General features: G+C 43.5%; 1 protein-coding gene across 1 annotated transcript in view; it reads left to right on the top strand.

Moving 5' to 3' along the window:
- Nucleotides 1-18158, top strand: part of CACNA1I (calcium voltage-gated channel subunit alpha1 I) — an 842691-nt gene that overhangs the window by 346477 nt on the left and 478056 nt on the right. The window contains exons 3-4 of the mRNA XM_069231287.1: nucleotides 14092-14203; nucleotides 15741-15874. Of these exons, the coding sequence (XP_069087388.1) occupies nucleotides 14092-14203; nucleotides 15741-15874 (246 nt within the window). The remainder of the gene's footprint in view (nucleotides 1-14091; nucleotides 14204-15740; nucleotides 15875-18158) is intronic.

Here is an 18158-nt window from a genome sequence, read left to right as displayed (position 1 = left end):
GGGCGGGCAACTCCACTAGCTGGAGTGTCCTGCTGGGTTGGCACAAAGGAGGTGAGCCTTTGAGGCTCACCGCCAGGTGTGACAATTCCTGCCTGGGAGAGGTGTTAGCATCTCCACCCAGTGCAGGCTTTGTTACTGGCCTCAGAGTGACAAAGGCACTCTCCCCATGGGGCCAGCAACATGTCTCGGTTTGTGGCAGGCTGCTAAAACTAGTCAGCCTACACAGATAGTCGGTTAAGTTTCAGGGGGCACCTCTAAGGTGCCCTCTGTGGTGTATTTTACAATAAAATGTACACTGGCATCAGTGTGCATTTATTGTGCCGAGAAGTTTGATACCAAACTTCCCAGTTTTCAGTGTAGCCATTATGGTGCTGTGGAGTTCGTGTTTGACAGACTCCCAGACCATATACTCTTATGGCTACCCTGCACTTACAATGTCTAAGGTTTTGTTTAGACACTGTAGGGGTACCATGCTCATGCACTGGTACCCTCACCTATGGTATAGTGCACCCTGCCTTAGGGCTGTAAGGCCTGCTAGAGGGGTGTCTTACCTATACTGCATAGGCAGTGAGAGGCTGGCATGGCACCCTGAGGGGAGTGCCATGTCGACTTACTCGTTTTGTCCTCACTAGCACACACAAGCTGGTAAGCAGTGTGTCTGTGCTGAGTGAGAGGTCTCCAGGGTGGCATAAGACATGCTGCAGCCCTTAGAGACCTTCCTTGGCATCAGGGCCCTTGGTACTAGAAGTACCAGTTACAAGGGACTTATCTGGATGCCAGGGTCTGCCAATTGTGGATACAAAAGTACAGGTTAGGGAAAGAACACTGGTGCTGGGGCCTGGTTAGCAGGCCTCAGCACACTTTCAATTGTAAACATAGCATCAGCAAAGGCAAAAAGTCAGGGGGCAACCATGCCAAGGAGGCATTTCCTTACAAGGAGGCAGGGAGAGAGCCACAGGGAGACAAACTAGCCCATCACATGCACTGAGTGCATGATGTGAGCAGTTCAAGATACATCCCATCCAAACAAAACACTGTGAGGCTGATATGCTTCTTGGGCACGACAAACACAAGAATAGGGAGGAGACCTTTGACTCAAGATTAGAGAAATGATACAGACAAGAAAGCCATCCAGTCATGTGTAAGAGGCTGACCTAAAGCCCACTCTATGTATTGGACTGTTCACAACTGGTCTTCGATAATAAACAGCTAAAGCTATCTGCAGATGAGGACTAAAAATAGATCCTTAAAATAAGGCAGTGGTGCAGGAAGGAACAGACGGTTTTGTGTCTGTGTATGGATTTCTTACAGACTTCAATGTTCAGCCAACCCAGAGTTTCTTTTCCCCACATGTGTCACTCTGGAAACGTTCTCATTGTCTCTGTCTTCTGGATCTTACACTCAAACCACCCTTCAAGCACTGTCACAAGGTCATGGGTTGCAACTAGGGTTCCCAGCTGGTGGTTTTTATCAGCCTCCTCTGTATTTTTGAATGGAAGGTGGTAAAAAAGGTGGCAAACTTAGGTGAAACTGGTTTGTGGTGGTTGTTCTGTGGACACGAGCAAAACACTCGCCCACCGTAGCAATTAACAAAGCTCAGGGGTCTGTTGACGTCTCCACAGGGAAAAATATTTTCTCTGTGGAGAAACAGGCTTTGTGTGCTAAAAGCATTTATTTATACATTGTTTTGACATGCATAATTGCCCACCTGGTGGAAATTCAGCATGTGTACATTTTACATTGGCAATCTTAGTTAGCCAATGTTTAGTTTCAAACATAATCTGTAACTTGCATTGGAAAAGTCAATAGGCCTGTGTTTAATGTGCTAACACATTGACAAAGTCTCAAACCAATGACTGAGAGGGTAGTTGGATAAGGCCAATGGTTGAAAGGGGCAAACCCACAGGCCACTCTCTCTATGTATATTGTAAGTGATAGGTTTCTATGAAAGCTGTGCAATCAAACCCAGACCTAAATGGTAGACTATTTAGAGATTTTACAATTTTGTTCAACATGTTGTCTTGAATTTTTCAAAAATAAATTGCATGTAGCACATTTTCGGATATATCTTGGTGAATGCCTTTTACCTTTCAATTTATTTATTTTTTCTTGAAGAATAACATAGATCCTTCTTTTTGGTACACCATCTCACTCCTGCTGTAGTGTTCTTGCCTTTTGAATAAATGGTTACCTTTCTTGGGAAGACCCTATCAAGCTCCCTCACTCCCTACTTTTTGTTTTGCCTTTTCATCCACCCTGCCTGCTTTGCAACTTTGAATGTGTTTTGTGCCCCTAACTCATATTACTTCTTTGTTCGAGGGGGCGGAACCTGCTTGAGAGCGTAGGGGCGGAGCCCCACGAGTCTCTGAGGAAGGAGAAGGAGATTGAACGACTGGTATTAGGCAATTATACTTCCCAGTCTGGAAGTAGCAGTGCTGCACAGCCATGTATAAACACACGCCGCGCATGTGAGGTGGACAACTTCAATACCGCCCAAATCCCACAAGGGCAGTGTGCGTCTGTGAGGCAGAGGTGAGGGTAATCACGTGCTCCCTGAAGCAGCAGTTTTTCCAGGGTGTCGGTTGAGTACTCGGCTAGCCCGGCTGAGTTACGTAGTTGAGAACATCCTTCTAAGATTCTGCCTCCTCCTCTGACTGGCTGACCCTTGATGGTGTCAGCCTATGAGAATACGAGGCAGGATTTTCACATGCCTCTTGCTGAAGTCTTTTCCCTCCTGTTGTCCTTTGGATCTCTTTCCTCCCTAGCCGGCCCTCAGACTTCTGCCTTCGGATTTTTTCATTGTTCCTTTTGTCATCTCTCTTGGGAATCTTATAAGCAGGTGCGGCTCCTCTGCTAGGGGGGAGGAGCGTCGCCCTGCACCAGCAGGAGCAGCTGCAAACCTTTTATTACTATGTTTATTATCGTTTTGTATTAAATGGGGCGGGCCACAGGCTGTGACAAGCACTGGGGGAGTGCACTGTGCACTCCCCTCAATGCGCATGTATGTTTGGCCAGCCGACTCAGGCCGGCCAAATGCACAGGCTCCAAGTCTGCCTGGGAGCGCCCTGGCTAGGCGCTCCCAGCCAATCCTAACACTGCTCTGAGCAGCATCAGGATTGGCCGCAGGGCAGGCTGAGAGCCTGTTCCTGCAGTCGACTCGAGGGCTGAGGAGCGGAGCAGCATGACGCAGAATTAAGGTAAGTTTTTAAAAATGTCATTATTTCATTTTATTTCTCTCCACTCCCCCTGCCACGTGCTGTACCACCACTCCACTTTTCCCTCCCACAAGTCGCCACTGCTTATCAGCTCCCCTCAGGTCCCCTCCGTCATTTTGCGATCCCATCTCAGAACTCCCCCCACTGCCTCTCACGACTGTTCTTATTGGCACTGCTAGGAAGGTGAGGCCTAGCCCCTTTGTCGGGTGACCAGACATCCCAGGTTTCGGACAGTCTAGACGCATTTGTTAATTTTAAATAAATGTTCTGGTTTTTGGGAGAAAGGTCAGGTCATCCTGCAAAGGAGGAATTAAAAGTATGCTTTCCTTTCCACAAGCGCCCCTTAAATTTGAAATAATTCAAGAGTCTGGTTCTGCAGGGCAGCACAAAAGGAGCCTACTCCCAGCAGAGAGACAAAGTGGGGAGAAGTGGGCAGGAGGGGGCGAAGGATGGACGTCATGCCATTGCTAAAACGTAGTCTTGTAAATGTGAGATATGTGTATATAGGCACTTGTAAATGTGTGTGTATACATGCACATGTTTACAAAATTTACAACTGCAACGCGTGTGCATGTGCACACACACACACATATATATATATATAGATATATATATATATATATATATACACACACACACATACATTTACAAGGCTATGCAAAAAACGGGACTGGATAGATACAGAAGTAAGGCTAAAGGTTTTAGTCCTACTTTTATGTCTGACCTGTCCAGTGTGGCCCATGGCAATCTTGGCCAGCGCTAGGCCCGCTGCTGTAACTTCTCGGGCAGCCTTGAACCCGTAAGCTAGGAGTTAAAAATACCTGCCTACACATCGGAAGAGGTAAGTAGTCTGGGTATGGAATGGGTTGAGTGAATGTTTGTTTAAATATGTGTGTCTCACAGTGAGATAAAATGTGAATAATATCAGTACCAGACCTTTTGACTTCTTAGGCATGGAGGCTTTTTGTTAGAGGAAAGTGTAAAATGCTTTTTTTACCCTTTTCAATAACGTTTTTAAAGGAACATTTGCTTTTTACTAGTATGAAAGTTTTCTGTGCATTGTGTTATGGTGATGGGCATTTGACAGAGCTCTTACCTGCCTGCCAATGAAGTGACTGCTGTGATTTTATTATTTATAGCTATGGTTGGACACTTCAAGAAAAGCAAGAAAATATTTCCTTTATAAATATGTGTTGCTCTAAAGTATTCATCTCACATACAAAAACAATGGGAGATAACAACGGGGTGCTGGCTGAGGGTCTGCACAGATTCCAAGAACCGCTAATGACTATTCGGCAGTGATGATAGGCAATGGGATTTTCTAAAAAATAAATACATTTTTGTAAACCTTGCACAACGAAGTCTATTGCTTTGTTAAAATTATATAGTGCTTTAAACACCTAACCAAAGGCCTAATCTGTAACAAGCTCCTGTATGTCCTTTTAATGGAATCCTTAAGGCCTGCAAATGTGAAGAATTATGCAGTACCCATAAAACAGTTTGTCCTTTGCTATGAAATATTTTCCCCACTGCAAAGGCATCCATTGTATGGATTAACACAATTGAGACTTCCTTGACAGAATTAAAACGTGATATACGGGTCACAAAACCATTTGCAGGAGGGGCTCAACCCACTGAGTTACCTGATCAACGTGATAATATAAATGAAACTGTGCCACATTGCGCTCTTCCATGCATCATGGCTTCGTTGTTAAGTTTCGGTTGGTCCCGGATTTGTTGGCATTATCTCAGACTAGACCAAAAAATTTGGTATTTGTATCAGATGGCACTGCCGCGGCTATTTCATGATATCCTTAGAGGCAATTTATCATATATGTTGATAAAGGTTTAATTATATTACCACACCTGCTGTCTGACATTTGATCAGATGTAATCTCTTTGGGCCTGTGATAATTTGAGTAGTAGCATTGCTCCCTGAACCAATACATTTTTGTTTTTCTCTGGTCTGTGTGGCTTGTTATTTGTAAATCCTTTGATAGGTGATTTTAACTTGCATAAACACAGCTTGTAATTCATATCATTCTTTTTCACACCATTTACAAAAACTGGGGGAAGACGAGCTAGGATAGTTGTTTACGCCCCATCTCTCTCAAAGTTCACCAGCCACCACAGCTTTTTTCCACAACTTTTTCCTGAATTAAGGGTGGCCATACTTATTCTCCCATGCACGCACCTCTCCTTTTCTTTATTTCCTGTTACCCTCCCATTTTTCTTTCACTATTCAGCTTTTTAAAATTAAAGGGTAACGCTTCCCTGCACTTGGTCCTTTTTTTTACACCACTGGCACCCTTCATGTCCACCCTGTTACCGTGGCCTGACAAGTTTGTGGTTACTTGTTTGACTGTGAATGCACAATTACTTATTTTCCAGGAGATGTTGGGAGTTATTGGCAGTGTTTGAAAACATTTAACCATTATCCCGAGTCTATGAGAAAGTTGCCTTTGTTTTGAGTTTTCGGACATTCTTTTACAATACTACAAGTAGATACCTTCTTTTTAGAGTCCTCTTGATTAGGTATCGGTGTTAGCCAAGCCCTTTTAATTTTACTAAAATTATATATATATATATATATATAGTATATACTTACTTATTTCAGGCTTTCAACCAGCCCTGTTCCTTCATGGCCTGTTGTTGATTCAATTACATTTTTCTTATGCCCACTACAGCCTACAGCATAGGGCAAAGGGGCCGCACATTTTAGTTGCTGGATAACTTCACTGTGAGTGAATGCACACTGCTCTTTCACAAGGAGCACGTCGACACATAAAGTAATTGCTTTCAGTCCCACGGAATACTATAAAAATATGTGCTTTTGAGACAAAAATGTATTTATAAAAAAAAGTTGCTTTTAGAAAGAAATGTTTTCATATATTGCTGAGGGCTTGGCACTTCACCCAACAATAAAGTTTTAGAAAAACCAGGACAAAACAAGTATTGAGAAAGCAAAAAGGCTGGTGGCCAAGGTCAGACTTATTGACATGGCAAATGCGTATCAGGTTTAGCATAACCCAAGACTTTTTGATATTACTAAAATTATATGTTTAATATACTTGCTTATAGGGTCTTTCAACTAGTCCTCTTCAGCCATTGGGTTGTAATTGTGTCTTTCACATTTTTCTTCCTCTCACTACAGCTCACAGCTTGGGAGTGCCACAATGCCATCACATAGTAATGGCATTGTGCACTTTCACACAGAGCACATCAACACACTACCAGGGACTACTACGGCAATGTGTACTTTTTGAGACAAAAAAATATTTGCTCTGTCAGCCAACTATATTTATATGTTGGCAAAGCCCCAGCAGCTCGCCCAGCAATATAGTTTTACAAAACAAGTGACGAAACAAAACAGACACTGACAAAGCCAAAATGGTGGCAGTTAACACCTAATCGCTTGGTTTTGCCAGTGTTTGTTTTCTGTGTTCCTTTACATATTTCGACTTAACAGTTAGTTGTTCTACAAAATATTTTTCACTTAAACTTTTTTCTGCTTGATGGCTTCCCAATGTTTTTCAGTAATTTTACATACTATATTTTAAGAGTCGCTGTTAGGGGTGGGTGAAAAATTCTCTCTGCTGGTGGAGATGGTGGAGTTTTGGCTACTCCACCTCATGCTGGTAACGCGGATGCCCGGACAAATTCCACCAACTGCCACATGGTGGAGTTTCTTTCTCATGTGCGGCTCGCCGATTTTAAGTTGGCAAGTGAGAATTGGCATCCCCTAACGTGATTTTTGGGCACCAGGCAAGATTTTCCCAACGCGGGTGGTCTTGGGCAGTTGCGATCAGTAATAGAAAATCTACTTGAGAGACAGCAAAATCAACTCGAGCAGCCGCGCCCTTTGGCTTGCCACGTGGTGCCGTTCACGGTTACTTTTCAGCGCGGAACAAGCTCCCAGCGCTAAAAATCAGCACGAGCAGCGCAATGTGCACATTTTCACCTGTTCACAGAACTCTGCAGAATCTCGCAGAGTTTTTATGTAACTCCGCGGAATTCCACAGAGTGAAACTCTGTGAGTTCCGCTCACCCCTAGTTGTGCTTTGCTTCCTAAACATCTCATTAATTCTTTGCTCTCTTTCAGTAATTCATCTTCTCCATGTTCTTCAACATTTGGTCCTTCTCCTACAACCTCCTCACAGCTCTGGCCCCACTCCCATCCTTTCTCCCTCAAAGTCAGATCTACCACAAAGAGACTCCTGTGGCTGTCTTATTCAATCTATTAGAACCTGAAAGTTTAAACACGTAATTGATTTCCTTTTAAATTCATTAGATGAGCAATTGACTTCTAAGGGCAGGGATGGCACATAGATTGAAATCGTACACAAACTTTCGTGCACTGCGAAAAGTCCTTGAAGAGGATCAAATCAGTTGGGGTTAGAGGTATAATTTGAGTCTCTGAAGGCAAAATGTGTAATCAGTGTCGACTTGCATCGATCGCGTAGCGTTAGTTAGATCACAGCGCGCCACTGTGTCTGCGCAAGCGTTTTTTTTGGGCCGATACTGATTTCCAAGCTGGTATCTCAAAGAATGAACAGAGCGCGCCCCCATTGGGGATGCGCGTAGTTAGCAGGCCGTATACTGCTCTCGCGACACTTCGGCCCAGGCAGGGGAGAGAATGTGGATGTCCCATAGGGCAGTCTCCAGTCTTCCTGCCTTGGGAGACACCTTGCGGGGCAAGGGGGCCGAAGTGGTTGGTGGGCGCGATTTTTGCGTGGGGCCACTCCCTCTGTTGTGATTGTTGGAGGGAGCTTAGGATGAGGTCGTCTTGCTATCCCCCTCTTTTTGCAAACTTTTCGATGGCAAGAGCGGATCAAGGTGCGGTGGCGACGACACTACACCGAGTCGCGATATGTCAGCCACACAGCCTCTTACTGGTGATTAGGCGAGGGTATCTGTTTAGAGGACGGGTCAAAATTGCAGCACACATCCAGAAATGATTTCCAATGACAGGTATGGTCTCCGTCAATTTATTTCTGGGGCGGCAATGAGGTGACAGGTGACAGTCTTCATTCTGCAATGACATTCCCACCGGCTTGGGAGCACGAGCTCAGTTTATCACTGCACGGGATCGGCTGCTACCCTGGTCTCTTGGCATCGGTGGCCCCTTTTCGCAGCCTGGCGTTGGTGGGGGGTGGGCCATGGCAGTAACATAGAAGTCCAGGGATATAAGGATCGCCCCCCAAGGCACTTTCACCTGTGGTCTGTGTAGAATGAAGGGAATATTTGGACCCGAGTACTGGCACATTCCTTCAGGAACCGTACATGTAAATAAATGTATTTAGTATTTTCCGTAGACAGATCGCCAAGTGTTAGACAGGTGTGCAAGGAAAGGAGGCAGGGCAGTAATATTGTAATGTAACAACCATGTCATGGATGTACTGCTTGATGGCTGCTATGTTTATGTTGTGAAACAAACGTGACCCGTGTGTACCAGCAATAACTCAACAACTGAGAGCAGTCATGGATTCGGCTGACTCTGAGGGGGCTGGGACCCAGCTGTGGCTCTCCCAGGCCTATGGCACTAATCTGCAGTTCTTTATAGGGGCTGGAACATGCACATCGAAGTGCAAGGGCCTCGCCCTGGCTCCTCAGCCCGCGCACCTCCACACGTTTCATGATTTAGCTTTCACCGCTCGTGCAATGATCAAGAATAACACGGACTTCGGTAGCCATGGCAAATTCCGTGCACATGCACCAGTCCGCTTTAAACCCCCCTCTTTGTCCAAAAGCGGATGTATTTATCAACATGACCATGTTGGTCATTCGATACACATGCGCCCTGCTCATGTGCATGTTGTGCACTCATGCTTGCTTTATTTACTTTACACGCGTGCCCCGCCCATAAACATTCTGCACACACCTGCTATTTTGATCATACTGTACCCTCATGCTGTGTTGCTCCTCCCTAGGTACTGTGCACACGTGCTCTGCTATTCATACTGTGCAGTTTGGCCTGGTTGAGCACACTGTGCAGACATAGTCCGCAGAGGCGCTGTCGACCATAATGTGAATACCTTCTCTGTAAATCGTACGGTGCTCATGCACTGCTCTCATAAACTTACCAGGGCTGGGAGTAATTTTAATTATGCCGAAGTAGTCTGAGTAATTTTGGTAATTCCACTTTACTATTTAGCATGGATTTAACTACAATAATGTGATTACGCCTGCTCGTGTAATTTGCAGGAAAAATAATCACAGAAACAGCTAATGTAGTGAGCGGCTGGAGAGGTGCTGTTTGTGTTCTTGGGGCCTGATTTAAGGGAAGTGGCGCTGCAACCAGTGCAGCGCCACTTTCCTTGCTCCCCTTAGCGCCATCCTAACGCCACTATGTGTGCACATCATTGTGGCAGATAGGGACAATACCTTCAATTTTTTTTAGGCTAATTCGGAGCTTTGCAGGACTAGCGTCTAAAAACGTGATGCTAGTCCTGCAAAGCCAATTGAGGCCCATAAAAAACAATAGTTTGCCTCCTTTTGGAGCCTGCTCTAGGCAGGGGTTAAAAGTGGTGAAAAAAATGACGCAAATAAATCTCATAGGTTTCTTTGCGTCATTTTTTTCGGCCCTCCCAACAGGAGAACACCCCCTTTGCATACATTATGCCTGGCGCAGGCATAATGTAGTGCAAAAGGTTACAAAGTGGCGCAAAGCATGCATTGTGCCACTTTGTAAGTTTGGAGCAGCGATTTTGGCCTCGTTGGGCCACAGCCGGAAAAAAAAAAATCTAATATTTTGCAAGGAGGCGCTAGGGGCTCTTAAATCAGCCCCTTTGTATTTAGCACTATTTTCTCAACCCAAATGCATTCTTGCGTTCATTTTGGATGTGAGGTTGCATTTTACTCTAAGGGAATAATGCTAAATGCTGAGAATAACTTTGGGGAAAATCCTACCACGAGAGCACATTCAGGAAGCACACGTAGCTGCTCTCACTGCTATCCATGTTCAGTTGCACTTACTGCTATTTTGTAGCGCAAAATGAATCCTCAGGTCCAATTTGGATGTTAGTGTACATTTTTGCATTAAGATAAAAGCAATAATTGTCAAATTAATTTTCCCGCTCAATTATGCAGAATATTACAGCCACCCCTAATACTTACTGTGCATACATGCTCTTTTGTTCACACTGTGCAGATGTGTCTTTGTGATCATACTAATAATATTTCAACAAGGGAGAGCCCAGGATGACTGGGACTTGGGGTAATAACTATCCCAGAAAACACACTGGTCCCTAGTAACAATACTGTAGATACAAAGAACCAAATGGTGAATATCATTTATTCAAAGGAGTTTATCAAAAACAATTTCAAGACACATAGCAGCAAAGTAAATATTGGTTCAAAATAAACATGCTTGGTGCTTTCTTTGGAGGTGATACACTCAAGTTATTAAATGTGATCAACAATTGTATCAACAAACACAAGAATAAACATGGCCCTTTACAGCACATTCTCAACAATCCCAGGGTTTGGGTTTTTAAATTCGACAGCATTTTAATCCAAATATAAATGGCGGGATCATCGTCAGGACTAAGGGGGATACAATGAGCCTGAGAGAGATTTAGGAAAGTAATGCAGTTGCTAAAGAAGGGGGTCCTTGGTAACAAGCCTTAGGAACAGGATGATCGGAAATGGCCTGAGCTGTAAATATGCTGGATACCCATTGGGAGCTCCAGTCAGCCCTCTGTGGGATGCATGCGTGTGGTTTGGATCCCAGGTTGAGTGCCAGATACCTTTACTGAGCTCGAAACAGCCCAAAAATGGGGATTCACTGCTAGCGCTGACTGGCAGCACAGAGTCCTTCGGGACAATGAGCCATCAACTTAAAAAACACAGACCCTATGATTGTTGAGAATGTGCTTTAAAGGGCCGTGGTGTTCTTGTGTTTGTTGATACACTTGTCAATCACAATTTATCACTTGAGTGCACCACCTCTAAAGAGATCACCAAGCATGTTTATTTTGTACCAATATTCACTACGCTGCTATGTGTCTTGAAATTGTTTTTCATAAACTCCCTTGAATAAATGTTATTTGCCATTTGGTTCTTTGCATCAAAAGTATTGTTACCAGTGTGTTTTTTGTTTTTGGCAATCATTCTATGCACACGTGCCCCTCGTTATAAAAATGCCCTGTATTAAAGAGAGGTGGGTTTGCTTTACTGTGTCGACCAGCAGATCGACCTGTAATTGCAGTGTTCCTTGCCTGGCACTGCCTAATTGAACAATTTAAATGTCAAAGAAGAGGTCAAGAAAATAGTTTTACTAAGGAGTACAACAGTTATGCGTTTACATGCTAGTATCACACGGAAACAGAAAAGCACCAACCCATGTTTTGCGGCAATAGGAGTTCTAGGTCGCTTCCTCAGGGCTACTCAGTGGATCATATTTAAAAGGTCTTAGTCGAGATCTATACCGACTTGACTGTATTTCATTGTTATTCAGTTGTAGAAAGGATGTCTGGTCGGAATGTGGTTGATGCTTTGGCATCATGGACCCATGTCAGGAAACTGCACTTGTCTGCACCCATGCTTTTTTTTAAACACTTTTATTTTATTGGCATTTTCAGAAAGTAAATTTCAGTTAGATCACGTAGTTTTCCAAGCATAACACAGATGCTGTTGACACAAGGATCTATAGTCCCATGTCTAGACACATGCATATTATAGAGCGCGCACCGTCAAGCATATTACTGCAGTTTCCAATTAGACATCTTGTGCATAAGATGTTTGTTAGATATGGTGTTTGCAAGTTGGTATATTGGTTTCTATGGTCAGTTTAGGGCCGAGATGAGTTTGACCCAACAGGAGAGTGTTACGTATTGTGGCAGTATCCAAACTATTCTTGCCCGGTGTACAGAACTAAACAAACTTGAAAATTAAGAACTAGGATCTTGCCCGTGGTGGAGACACAACTAGGTGCCATAAGTATCTGTATCTAGTCACATTATTTAAACTATTCAATACTGGTTATATTAGCCCTATGGGGTTGTCAAGAGAGAGGGGGCTTAGAGGGGCATCAGCCACCCGGCCAGTCTGACATCCATGTCCTCGACGGGGACACCACCTCTACGCCATCATCACTATCTGGCTCCGTCATCACTCCCTGAGGCACCTCCCGAGTCTGATTACTCCCTTGAGCCCAGTGTTTCCCACTCATCTATCAATACAGTCCACTGTGGATCTATCGGTTTACATCTGATCCCTTTAATCTCCTCCCTCCCCATGGCTCTCTCCTCTGCTCTGGCCCAACGTGTCACATCCATAATCCATGTGGCTAGGTTGCAGCCATGCTCTTTTGATATACACACGCAGCCTGATTCACATAAAAAGCCATTTCTGGCTCTTGGAATTCTCAAAGAATAGCCTTGGACACAGCTTCCCAGGAGTATTCACATATGGAAACATTTTCTGAAGTGGAAACTAATGTGTGCACAGTCATGCTTACAATATGTCACGCTGAACTGCATTTTCACTTTCAAACTCCTTGCGTCTGCATGGGTGAAATATCGTTCCACATGGTGACACCCCGGTGCCGACACTCCCACCAATTTCGGGTGTATCCACTCTCAATTTGACACTCTAAAAACGCATCTACTAATGACTCCGTGACAAGAGAAAATATCTTACCATGTTCAGGGTATGAAGATACCTCGAAAAGGTATGTAAATGTCCACATACTTGCATGCGCATCCTTAAATGTGCATTAATACTCCCCTGCAACTAGATTTGCTCGCATGGAAAATTCTAACATTTTGCAAAACCTTCTTCTTGAGGAAAGACATTTACAGGTGAAAATGAACTCCGAAGTGAATACTTGAGAACGTGGTTATAGATTGCTGTATCAATCAAGGTTTTTTCTGGGGTTGGATTGATGCCAATATTTAAATGCTTTGTATACACAATACATTTTCTGGGAACAGATTGTGCAAAAGATGTCAATAAGAAGCTTTTTCCCACCAAGAAATACCTTGTAGCAAAAGGTATTTATATAGAAACTGCACACTAATAACATATGTAAGATCATAATTTCATTAGTCTGTTTTTAAAAATACGCATATCCCTCTAAAAGTATCCTATTATCAAGTCCAGTAAAAATTATTATAAAAAATTCAGACAGTTGAGACAATCTTGCCTGACCTGTCATCAGTGGAATGAGACTTTCCATAACGGGGGCATTAAGAATGCCCATATTATTCATAAACTATATACAAGAATTTGACAAAAAAAGTTCTTAACATAATTAATTTTATTAGGAGGTATCAATTTTTCAGGTAAGAATTGGAATCTAATAGAAAACAATGGATTATTCCACACCAGGAGAAAAGGACAACTGTACATGCATGTTGCTTTGACTTTAATTATGTCATTGATGATAGTACATCTCGTGTCATTTATATTATGTGTGACCTGGATAATGCCTTCGGCATTGTGATAGGTAGCGATGACCTCAACAATGTTAACACGAGTAATTCTATGTGTGATTTCAATAGTTATGTCATGCATGGCCTTCAGAAGGCCATTAATGATGTCATATTTCTGACCTTGATGATGTCACTGACAATATCATATGTGTACTCCTGTGATACAATTTGGAATATCATATGTATGATCTAATTAAATAATTAGTGATGCTGTGTGTAACACCATCAATGATATGATTATTAATGATGTATGTGTGACGTTGAAAATGTGATCAAAGGGGTGGCAACTGCAGCAATCGTCACAAAGGTGAGATGAAGGGTATACTGATGGTGTTTACCACTGGTTTTTATGGGGATATATGAATATAGGAATCATAGAGGGGTAGTATTTGATGTTTACTTGGTCTGCCTCTGGTTTTCCTTGACTCCGGCCCTCGCACATGGTTCGAGTGCGTCAGCATGCTCGTCATCCTGCTCAACTGTGTTACCCTTGGGATGTTCCAGCCGTGTGAGGATGTAGACTGCTCCACTGACCGCTGCCAGATTTTGCAGGTACGGATAGCACCTTCTGCTGGCAGTGGTGGGGTAGTGATCCACCAACCACTGCCAGATCCTACATGTAATGGCATCATCTTCTGCTGCCTACTGTGGGTGCTGCACTACCCACCTGTCCATGTACCTTCTTGATTTCTTTCTGTATAACCTTCTCTTCCCATTTCCCTCTCCCTTCATTTCTCACCTTCCCCTTTCTCTTGTTTTGGCTCCCACTGTCTCATTCTCCCTTTCTCTGTTCCTTACTTTCATTCTACCATCACACTCTAATCCTTGTCCATCAGCATCTCCCTTTGTCCTGCGCATCTCTTTTCTCTTCTACTTCTTTTCTTCCATTACTCTTTTTTAGTCTCTGTCTGTCAACCTTATTTGTCATTTCAACGCCGTGTCTCTCTCTTACCCCTACTCCTTTTTTTCATCTCTGTTTTCTGCTTCCACCTCCAGATCCACATCTTTCCCTGCCTTACTTTCTTTCTTTCCTACCCTTTTGTGTATTTATCCCTTTTCCTTTTCCTTTATTTTTCTTCTCCCTCTCTTTTTCCAGTCTCTTACTCTTTCCACTTCATTTGGTTGTTCTGTTGCTTTGCCTCGCCCCATCCCTCCTCTGCCTCAGTCCCTCCCTTGTCTTTTTCCATTGTCAATCCCCCCTCCTTTAGTCTTCATATACCTCTATTTTGTATTTCTTCACTCTTTCTTCTTTCCTTATCTTTTCTGTTCCTCTCACTTTCTTTCTCTCTTCTTTTAAATATATTATTAATATTGTTGTTATTATTATCGATATTAACATTAAAAATTACATTGTTGTCGTATCGTTATACTGCAGTATGACCCACTGCCGGAGGCTATACTTGTTGTTAAAGGCCTTTTAGTCATGTTCTAGACCCAAGCCACAGAAAATGGCTTGTAAAGAGGGAGGGGGACTTTAAGGACCTGTGTAGCCCAGGCCAAAGGGCTATTTCAAAATGTCATCAGTGATAGTGGAGTGTTCTAAATTAAAGATAGAGAAACAGAAAGACATTTAAAAGTTCGAGCAAAAGTCTATACCAGACATTACGAGCCCTCTTCCACTCCTTTATATTCAACTGAGCTCCAACATTCCAGTGATATAATAATAAGTAGTAATAATAATATTTAAAATGCTGTTGTGAGTATTGTTAGAACACTGGAATGTTGGGGGCTACTCGGAAAACAATGTACTGGCAGCAGGCCATAAATGTCTGGTGAAGTCCCATTTCAACATTCCACTATTTATTTTTCTATTTTTCCCAATATAAACACCCTACTCTCAGTAGTGGAATGTTCCAATAGTTTTATAGGCCTTAGGCTATACCTGTTGTTAAAGATCCTCTTCGAAGTTATATGCCCCTACCTATGGCTATGGCCTATAACTCAGGACAGGGCCATTAATGATTGGTATATCTCTCTACTGCAAGCAATAATGTTCTGTCATTGTTATTGATGGTACTACTACTTTTCTTAATTATGTTCCTGATTATTGTTAGTCATTATTTTGGTTCTCCTCATATGGCAACTCCAGGTTTTCGATGACTTCATCTACATTTTCTTTGCCATGGAAATGGTGGTGAAGATGATGGCGCTCGGGGTCTTCGGAAAGAAGTGCTACCTGGGGGACACCTGGAACCGACTGGACTTCTTCATTGTCATGGCAGGGTAAGGCTGGGCTATGGGACTGCTCTCTTTGCCTCCTCCCTCTTCCATCTTCCACTATCTTTGTTGCTTTTCTCCTCTCTATGTTGTCTATTCTTCTTCATCTCTCAATTGTACCCTCACCATCTAGGTCCTTTCCTTTCTTCCTCTCGCGCTTCTCTTGTTCTTTTCTCACTCTCTCTCTCTCTCTCTCTTTCTCTCTCTCTCTCTGTCTCTCTCTACATCTTTCTTTCCTCTGCCTTTCTGTTCCTTTATCTCTCCTCCATCTCTTTCATTTTTTGATCAGGCTGTCCATCTTCCCCCACTCTCCCTCTCTTGCTTTCTCACTGCCCCTTTCATTTTTTCCTTTCTTCCTTTTCTCTCCGTTCCCTCTTTTCCTCTTTGTCTTTATTTCTCATTCTTTGCCTCTGTGTTGCTGCTTCCTGTCTGTCTCTCTCCATACTCTATTTTTGCCCCTCTCTTTTTCAGTCCCTGTTCCTCTCCCTCTTCCTAGCTTCCTCCCTCCCTCCCTCCCGATGTAGTCAAATAAAGGTTTGTTGGACTGTCTGATAGTAGAGTTAGCTGCCCATTGTAGGATGGGCCAATACCAGGTTTTCAGCTTAACCATTGAATATGTAGTTTAGTTCCACGTTTATTTATTGTATTTAAACTAACCTCACATGCATATCCAGAATACCCAACATCGCACTGGCCCTTGGGCACAAATGCTGGGCACCCAAGTCATGGTTACCAAAGCTACACTCATCTAATGTGAACACAATTGTTTTGCAAGGGGATTTGTGTGGCTCTAGTGGTGATCCTCTGCTCCTCATCAAACTCAGAGCAGATCCTGCCGTTGCAAACCATGAGTGTATGTTTTGCAACAAGGGAGTGGCCTGAAAATTAAAATACCCCCACTTTGAACCAAAGCTCCTATGGCACAAAGCAAGTGAAGCAAGTCCTAGCAACCATTCCCAGAAGAGCTCTCTTGTCTCTTTCATCCAAGCATCTATCCATTCACCCTTTCATCATCCCATCCATCCACTGATGTCCAACATTTCATCTTTACATTCCATTATCCATTCATTCATTCACCAATCATTCAGTCTTTCACCATTCTGTCTGTTCATCCATCTATTTGTCTATCGATAGCCAACCCTATCCAACTATCTACAAACCTATGCATCAAACGTATCCATCCATCCACCCATTCAGTCATCCATCCCTTATCCACCCTTTGTCATCCATCCTTCAATCCACCCTTTACTCCATCTGTTCATCCTCCCACTCACCCATACATCCTTCCACTCAGCCATCCAGCCATCCAAACTTTCACTGACACATCTATGCTTTCACTCATTCACCCCATCAGATCCTTCGGCTCATCCTTTCATCGTTTCGCTCCTCCATCATCCTTATTCCCTTTCAATACATCCATCCATCCTTCCACTCATCTATCATCCACACTTTCACTCATCCATCCACCCTTTCATTCATCCATCCACCTGTCTGTCCATCGATTGTTTTACTCATCCATCCTTACATCCATCCTTTCCCTCTTTCCTCTTGCCATCCACCATTTCACATATCCATACATCCACCTTTTCACTCCCTCACTCACTCCATCCATCCTTTTACTCACCCATCAAACCCTGTCACTTAAATTCTGAGTCTTTTTCTGAGAAGCTGCAGACAGAAGAGTCCCATCGAGAACCCCCCCCCCCCTCCCGCTGTAGCTGCTAAAGCGAGGGTTCCGAGTGCCCCTGCCGCAGGTTCTTTGTTTTAGGCCGGTTCTGGGTCACCCCGGTCGCACTTCCGTCTGGGTGTCCTTCCAAGGGTCTATCTGTGCCTGTCCCCTCTGTCTCCAACCCCTTCTGTGTTGGGCTAGAAGGCGGCTGTGTTTGGTATCTTTCACTGTGGGCATAGGTTCTCTTTAGTAATTTGGTATATTTCATTTTGATTTCATTCAATATTTGTTTTCACAGCGAGTCTTGTATCTTTGTCTCAGATCTATGTTATGGGCTTATGCGTCTTAGCCTCTCTCATGTGATAATCATCAAGATTTTTTTTCTATCTCCTTTTCTCTGCTTCTCCTACCTTCTCACACTTCTTCCTTTGTTCTTCATCACTTTGTCTCTTGCTCTCACTGTAACTGTCTCTCACTCCCTCTCTTTCTCGGTGTCACTCTTCCTCTCTCTGGAGATGTTTCTCTCCTTTGCTCCATCACCTTCTTTCTCGATCCTTTTCTCACTGCCACTCTTTCCCTCCATCGCTGTCTCTTTCCATTCGTCTCTCACACTCACTTCAT

This window comes from Pleurodeles waltl, chromosome 4_2 (genome assembly GCF_031143425.1).
Source record: "Pleurodeles waltl isolate 20211129_DDA chromosome 4_2, aPleWal1.hap1.20221129, whole genome shotgun sequence".
In the NCBI taxonomy this organism is placed as follows: Eukaryota; Metazoa; Chordata; class Amphibia; order Caudata; family Salamandridae; genus Pleurodeles; species Pleurodeles waltl.
Note: the sequence above shows the minus strand (reverse complement) of the source record. Positions and strands in the feature narration are given on the sequence as shown.